This window comes from Camelus dromedarius, chromosome 1 (genome assembly GCF_036321535.1).
Source record: "Camelus dromedarius isolate mCamDro1 chromosome 1, mCamDro1.pat, whole genome shotgun sequence".
Lineage (NCBI taxonomy): Eukaryota > Metazoa > Chordata > Mammalia > Artiodactyla > Camelidae > Camelus > Camelus dromedarius.
Genome location: NC_087436.1, coordinates 40,574,748 through 40,583,263, shown reverse-complemented (window position 1 = coordinate 40,583,263; position 8,516 = coordinate 40,574,748). Strand labels below are relative to the sequence as shown.

General features: G+C 45.3%; 1 protein-coding gene across 1 annotated transcript; it reads left to right on the top strand.

Moving 5' to 3' along the window:
- Positions 1 to 2,060: 2,060 nt before the first annotated feature.
- Positions 2,061 to 6,517, top strand: LOC116156322 (uncharacterized). The gene is made up of 2 exons (XM_031462367.2): positions 2,061 to 3,297; positions 6,329 to 6,517. The coding sequence occupies exons 1-2, from the start codon at positions 2,486 to 2,488 to the stop codon at positions 6,381 to 6,383; spliced, it is 867 nt and encodes a 288-aa protein (XP_031318227.2). The 5' UTR covers positions 2,061 to 2,485; the 3' UTR covers positions 6,384 to 6,517.
- Positions 6,518 to 8,516: the final 1,999 nt, after the last annotated feature.

Here is an 8,516-nt window from a genome sequence, read left to right as displayed (position 1 = left end):
GGGGATGCTCTGATGGAAGCAAAGTGGCCCCCTACCTCTGTATGGTACCCGGTGGCAGCCTATTTGCTGACATGGGCTCAACCTGAGGATTGGGACACAGTTGCGCCCTGGCCAGATGACGTCCGGAGGGCATTGGAGCTGTCAAAAAATAATGTCCCATTAGCCCACCGAGAGGCAGCCGGGAGGGTGGCCTGGATGTTCTTATCTGTTTTATGGCATGCTAGCCAAGACATGAGAGATTTACAGATGCAAGTGGAGGAGTTGCAGTGCAAAAAAGAGGAGCTTAAGCAGAGACCCAGCACAGCAGAAAGATGTCTGCGTGGTCCTAGCTCTGCCGCCTCTGAGAGCAGCTATGCCTGTGTAACTCCAGTCCCACTGCCCCTGGGAGCATCCAGATGATGAGCTCCTTACAGCTCGAATAAAAGATTTGATTTTGGCTAATGGCCCAACGGGAACGTTTGGGACTATGGCGGCGCTACTAGCACTGTATGTAGACCGCCCCATTCATAAAGTAACTGAGGCTCTGGCTCGTCTGGGGGACATAGAGGTGCGCCAAAAGGGGGTACATGCTGCCAAGACTCAAGGTGAGTCCAAGACCCCCTCCTCCTGTGCAGTGACACAGAAAGGGAAGTCCACACCAAGGAAAAAAAAGGGGAATGCTCCAATTTTAGGAGGGCCCCAAAAGCTAGATCGCCGGCGGATATGGTGTGATTTACTGGCAGCTGGCCTGGACCGTGTAAAATTAGATGGCCAGCCATTGGAGGTGCTGATGGCCTAATGGAAAAAATTACGGCCTGAGCAACAATATACTCCATTGCCAACATCCCATCAGGTCCGAGAGGTGGCCTTTGCTGATTTCCTCCCAGACTAGGAGGAAGGCCAAGGTGTTCGGGACGTGGGGCACCCCGATGACCGGAGGCCACATGTTGAGCTAACTATTCACTGGTCCCCCATGAATAAACAGCGAGTGCTGACTAGTAGACACAGGAGCTGAAATTACATTGGTGCATGAAAATCCGGAGCATTTTCAGGGACCATGGGTTGATATAAAAGGATATGAAAACAAGCAAATGTGTGTTAAATGAGTGACTCTGATTTTGGGCATTGGCCGTCTGCCCCCTGCTGCATATAAAGTGCCTATATCCCCAGTAGCTAAATACATTTTGGGGATAGAGATTTTGCAAGGATTGCAAATACAGACGACTCAAGGGGAATTTCGCCTGAGAGTCCGTGGGTAAAAACAGTTATACGGGGGCATCCTCATCATGCACCTTTGATTTTGCCACAGGCCACACGAGTGGTAAATGTCCAGCAATATCGATTGCCCGGAGGCCATGAGGAAATAGGACAGACTATTCTAAAGCTTGAGGAAGCCGGTATAATTCGGGCTACGCATAGCCCATTTAACTCTCCAATATGGCCGGTGCAGAAGCCAGACGGCTCCTGGAGGATGACAGTGGACTATCGGGAACTAAATAAAGTCACTCCCCCCATGCATACAGCTGTGCCAAATATAACAGATTTAATGGACCGACTGTCCCATGAACTGGGTACTTGTCACTATGTGGTTGACCTGGCTATTGCATTCTTCTCGATAGACATAGCCCCTGAGAGCCAAAAACAGTTTGCCTTCACCTGGGAAGGCAGACAATGGACATTTGTTGTGTTGCCGCAAGGATATCTGCACAGCCCCACACTGTGTCATGGCCTGGTGGCCCAGGACCTGGCTACGTGGAGCAAACCAGATACCGGTTGTTTGTTCCATTATATTGATGACATAATGCTAACCTCTGGTTCTCTTTCAGATTTAAAAACCAGTGCCACAGCGCTGCGAGAAGCCCTGGCGGGCTTGGGGTGGGCCGTGAACGAGAACAAAGTACAAGGACCTGGATATTCTATCAAATTCTTGGGTGTTGTCTGGTCGGGTAAGACAAAAGTGCTGCCTAAAGCAGTAATAGACAAAATCCAGGCATATTCCCGTCTTAAAACAGTTAAACAGTTACAGACTTATTTGGGTCTTCTGGGATACTGGCGGGTGTTTATTCCTCATTTGGCCCAAATAGCCAAACCCCTTTATAAACTGATTAAAAAGGGAGAAGTCTGGAACTGGTCTGATGAGACCAAATGTGCATTTGTTAAAACTAAGAGGACAGTGGCCCAAGCACAAGCACTGCGCACTATAGATCCAGACATCCCTTTCTGGTTGACAGTCCATGTGGACAATGATGGATATGGCTGGGGCTTATGGCAGAAACATGGGCAGCGGAAAGTGCCCCTAGGATTCTGGTCTCAGTTGTGGAAAGGGGCTAAATGTCGTTATTCTCTGATTGAGAAACAGTTGCTAGCAACTTATACATCCTTGATTGCCACTAAACCCCTGACGGGGAGGCAAGAGGTCCAAGTGCAAGCCACATACCCTATTGCAGGATGGGTACAGACATGGGCAAAGCAATCCCGATCAGAAACTGCCCAAACCCCAACTCTGATGAAGTGGGGTGCTTATTTGAAACAGAGAGCCCAGTACACCACTAGCCCCTTGGCTGCAAAGTTGCAGCAGGTGTTAGGGCCTATGAGATTTGTTGCGCCTGATGTACAGACGCTCCCACAACAAGGGGTGGACCCTGTGCCCAGTCCCTTTCGTGAAGGGAAAGGGCCACCCCCGGAAACTGCTTGGTATACTGATGGATCTTGTAAGGGCAGTCCGCCCACTTGGGTTGCAGTAGCACTGCACCCTGCCACTAAAGCCTTCTGGTATGAGACCGGAGAAGGCCAATCCAGCCAATGGGCTGAGTTATGGGCAGTATGGCTGGTGTTGATAAATAAACCTAGCCCCTTGCAGATTTGTACAGATAGTTGGGCCATATATCGAGGCCTTACATTGTGGATACCCCAATGGGCCCTGCAAAACTGGATGATTGGACACCGGCCCCTGTGGGGACAACAGATGTGGAAACAGTTATGGGACAAAGGACAAAAAGGCCAGTATACTGTTTACCACGTACCAGGGCACCGCCCAGCCCTGGCACCGGACAATGATGCTGCTGACGCGCTAGCCCAACTCCGTCCTGTACAGGCTATGGTCCCAGGACCCGATATAGGTCCCTGGCTCCATAAAAAACTTGGTCATATTGGCTCATACACAATGAGGCAGGTAGCCGATCGGTGGGGCCTGCACCTGAGCCACAGTAAAGCCAAAGATGCCATGCGGCACGTCCATGGTGTGCTAAGCACCACCCGCACCGACAGCGATGGCCCCAACAGATGGGGAAGATTGCACGGGAAATTCAGCCACTGCAGGTATGACAAATAGATTACGTAGGCCCCTTTGCTCCGAGTACTGGCTTGCGGTACCTGCTGACAGCGGTAGACACTGCTACTGGCCTAGGTTTTGCTCACCATGTGCCCCGAGCTACACAAGACTCTACTATTAAAACACTGAAAGTTTTACGGGCCTTCTATGGGACTCCCTTAAAAATACAAAGTGACAGAGAAACCTCTTTCACTGCCCAGCAGACCCAAAAATGGGCCAAGAAAAATAATATGAACTGAATATTGCATGTGCCTTACCGTCCTCAAGCAACAGGAATGATTAAACGGTACAATGGCCTATTAAAAGACAAACTGAGGGCTCTCAAACCACAAGGGCGAGGCTGGAACAGTGTCTTGCCGCAGGCGGTACGTCTTTTAAATAAACAACCTCGCCGTACCGGTATGAGCCCACTGAAAAAGTTATTGCAAGGAACTATTCGGAGGCTCAGAGTTGGGCCTGTGCAGGATGCCTCCGATGTCTCAATAGTGGGACATGCGTTAATATTACGCGCCCCCAGGGTGTTAAACTCAGAAAAACAGGACACCTGGACATGAAAAAATCAGGTCCAGACTAAAGGCCCCTGGCTAGCCCTTTTAAAACCATGGGGCGATGGGCTAGAAAAAGCCCTGCAGGTAACCCCACGAGTGGGGAAATGGCCTTTTGATGTACAGGTTACTCTAGAAAAAACAGGAGTGTCCCTACTTAAAAAAACAGAAGCCCTACGGCTTTGGACAATTCCACTGATAGCTCCTAAAGCTCTCCCAGAGTGTAACCAACCTAATGTGGGCGGGTTGGTGTGGTACCACCGCCCAGGGCAAACAGCCCTTCCTGCCACTGTACTCTCACAAAATAAAAAAGTGGCTTGCATCCTCCCAGAAGGGAGAGATTTGCCAATCATGGTGTCCACCTCTGCTCTGTCCTTCCATCCAGGGTAAAAACAAACACCATGTTCTCCTGGGCACACACTTTCACGCGAGTCCACAACGTCTCTCACTGTTGGGTCTGTACTAAACTTCCTGTAGACACAAGAGATGGACTGCCGTGGCACCTCCACCCCGCGTCCAAAACTAATTGGAGCACCTTGATTCAATAAAATGCCAACAGGACAGCGAGATCGCCCTGGAACTTGCGGCAGCAGACTATTAAAAAAATACTCCTACATGAGCGGGGCAATGCCCCCCCCCCCCCCAATTAAAAGGACTGTATAAAATGGGTGGAGATAAATAAATAGTGTTCATGTAAAAGTAAAAAATTTAAGCCCCCTCTGTATTGAACAGCAGTTTGAACACGAGGCTCCAAACCGCACAGTGGGGTGGCTCCCAAAAGAGCTGTGTGCCAAAATTACTTATAATGTAAATGCCTCCACCTGGTGGGATGGACGACCTCTAATTGGCACAAAACCCACTGATTTCCTGCCACCAGGGTATCTGTGGATATGTGACATCCACGAATGGTCTTATCTCCCACCTAAATGGACAGGGTGCTGTACTTGGGGTAGAGCTTACTTGCCTGGACATATCCGGCCCACTTTGACAGAGCGCCCCACAAATTGGGACCCACTGCACACCCGGTGGCACCGGAAAAAGTGTGCAGCTTGATGGTTTTATCCCATGGCCCTGTTCCTGCCTGGTGCTGGGACCATCAGTGTTAAATTACAGGTAAAAACTTTAGCTCAACACATATCAGCTGTACTAAATGTTACTAGAAGAACTATAAAAAAATTGTTAAACGAGACTACCCAGATGCAAAAGGTAGTCTTACAAAATAAAATGACATTAAATATTCTCACTACAAGCCAGGGTGGCACATGTGCTATGTTACATATTAAATGTTGTATCTATATACCAGATCACCAAAAAAAAAAAATAGCTAAGACACTGCATAAAATAGATCAAAAATTGGATCACATAGATCATGTAACTCAAGACCCCCTTAAAAATTGGTGGTCATCCTTGACGTCCTCCTGGAGATGGAGCCTAACTGTCCTGGCTATTGTTGCTGTCTGTATATTGGTAGGATACTGTACTCTGTATTGTTGTTGTGATCTTTGGACACAATGCTCCGCCCTGTGGGCTAGTGTTCACGACCTAGGGGGTGGAATGTGAGCTGGCGTTGAGATGAGTTAAGGCCGTGGGACCCAAGGCCACAGTCAGAGCATTGAGATGAGTTATAGCCGTGGGACCCAAGGCCACGATCGGAGCATGTTTGTAGGATGCAGTAAATAATTGCTCCACGCATGCGTCAATTATATAAGCTTTAGAACAAAGAAAATGGAAGTACGCATGTGCTAGAGATATTCTGTAAGCCTAATAAACAAAGAAACTCAGACCGCGCGTGTGCTGACAGAAAACAGATAGAAGCAGGACAGGTGCATCATAGGGCGCACCTCCCTGTGACAATAAAGTGTTGTTAACCCCATGGTGTCTCTGGCTGAAGTCTGTCCAGCAGTATGGCAACTCCTCGTGCATTTTTTCATTTGGGCCACTCACCTCCTAAAACCCCACATCAGCCTCCCTCGGCTGACAGTCAGTTTCAGTCTTCATGTTTAGAAGATGTGTACGAATGTGCTTCTGTGTGCATACTTCTCTCTAATTCAGATAATTTTCAGAATTCTAAAATAATATAACAGAAATAAATTGGCTTTAAAAAATTCTGAATTTGCTATAGATATATAAATTTTAATTCATGAAAACCTATGTAAGTACTTATTATCAAGATGTATTCATCTTGATTTCACAGTTAAGCTGATTAGACTACTAACATGACTTAACAGTAGTTTCCTCAAAGGCATTTTCAAAAAAGGATGTTGATCTGTAATTGTGGATCCACCTAGAGAATAATTTTAAGATCATGACACTCTGTATGCTTTGATACTGCCTTCATTTTTCATAATTTAGAGAGAAGTATATATTCATTAGATCTGAGGCAGAGAAATAAAATAAGATTGAAATTTGGATGTAACAGACATCTACCTCAACATTCCTGTTGATCATTGTTGTTTTCTCCTTCCCTTCAAAGATCACCAATATCCACAACAGGGCACCTATCCAAAGACTGCCAGCTACTTCCATGAGGGGGAGGAGATGACATCTATGAAGATATTCTTTTCAACACCAAATCAAGTTGCTGACAAAAAAGATTCACTGAATTCCAGGATAAAGCCCCATGTGTGCAATAATAGCAAACAAAATGCCTTTAGAGATGGGAGAGAAGGGGTGTCTAGAGCCTTTACTTTGGAAAATATCATTCATTGATTAGTTCTTGATTGGATAATGGTTCACCCAAGAAAAACATTTTCCAGTCTATTCAAGTAAGGGACTATCATCAAGCATAGAATATGTGGTCACAAGGAGCAACAGAGGATGAGACAAAACCACCGCCTGCTACAGCAAGGTATCTGTCAGTGGAAAAGGGAAAGCCTTCAACTGAGAGCTCTGTAAGTTCTTGCCGTAGGTTCTGTGGAATCCAGCGACATCCACAAGTGTTCTACATGTGCTTATTTAAATGATCTTGGTCCTGAGGATCCAAATTTACATGTATTAAGATAATCTCCTAAATACTGAAAATGTATTTTTGCAGTAGAGCCTTTAATTGTTGGAAGACCCTCCTACCCCTTCCCTGGGGCCATTTTCAGTTGATACTGAAATCCAAATTGATTACAAAGCCAAAGTTTGACTTGAAAAAAAAGATGAGTTCTGGCTGTCCACAGACACTGGAAGAATGAAGTCTCTCGTCAAGGAACCAATAGGTATCACAGACATTAGCCTCTATCATGTGTCAGAAATGACCACAGCCCACATCTGAAGCCATCTCAAACAGTTAGTTTTCATCTGTGAGCCACTTACATATATAAAGTCAGACTGATACAAAATATAATAATGTCCAGCATACCAGAATTGGCAAGGACTCCAGTAAAGTGTATTCTGAACAGAAGAATGTATTTATACAGGATTCAGCCTGAAGTACTAAGTCTTGTTTACTTGCAAAAATGGCAGACTATTAGAAAAAGAAACTGCTTTTGGTGAGTAGAAAAATCCTTTCCTTCTCCCAGATCTGGATGGCAGACATTGGATGGGGGTGGAAGGAGAAAAAGTCTCTGGTGGAAAGGTGGTCTGAGAATACTCCTAGCTCCATTCAGCGGAGTAGACACTGACCCTTGCTGGGCCTCAATCTCCACCATGAAAAAGACTTCAGATTTATCTACAAGGAGACTTCACCTCACTGAGCTGGGCACCAAATTCCATAACTAATACAGATTTAAGACTCTGGAGGCAGCATCTTCCCAGTACACCACCATTTTATCATCAAGGTGAGCATCGTGTAAAGCTTTAACGAAGCTATTTGTATTTGATTATGCACATTGAACAGATTGTGGAGTTTAGAACTATTTCATTAAGTGCCTCACTTAAAACAATAGATGTTTTTTTCTTAAAAGTTTTATGCACACTGTCTTTTGTCAGTACATTTACATTCTGAATTTACTAGGGCAATAAACTCGTGGTTGGTCTGCAAATAGGGTTCCAGAATTTAATTTATTGTTTTAGAAATGTATATACATACAGTTAGGTTTCTCTTACATCAAGATATCCTTGTGGCTGAGAAAATTAAACACTTCTGAGACAAAATGAACTCTGGTTACAGACCAAGAGGTTGGTATGTAAGCCAAATGAAATAGTTATTGGTAGAATCATTGTCTATAATATTCCATTTTTTGGGGGGAAAGCACAATTTCATGTGAAAACTATTCAAAATATTTTTTTTTACTTACCAGAAATAGTTAATATTTCTTGAAATATCCTGTTATATTATAATTTAAAATCCCTGTCAAGTTTCAATGACTTTTTAAAATTAAGGGAAGTTTCTAACAAGTAAGAAAGTTGATGCTTCTTAGAGGAAAAGATACTAAACCCTTGCATTTTCATATTAGTGAATCTCTATGTTGTCAAGTGTTTCTTGAGCATCTACTGTGTTGGCCAGCAGAACACGTCTCCTGTCATCAACTGCATGGAGCATAGTTACCGGACAGCCCCAGCCACTGAGCTCTGCAGTGTGTTGCCATGTTGGTTTGGGAGCCACACTTCCCAGAGGCTGCTCCCAGTCATTGGCTTACATGGCAGGGATACTAAGGCTGAGAATTCCTGGGAGACTCAGGGGTCTTCTGATGATGATTTTTATTTAAGGGCTTCCTGAGGATTCTCCAAAACTT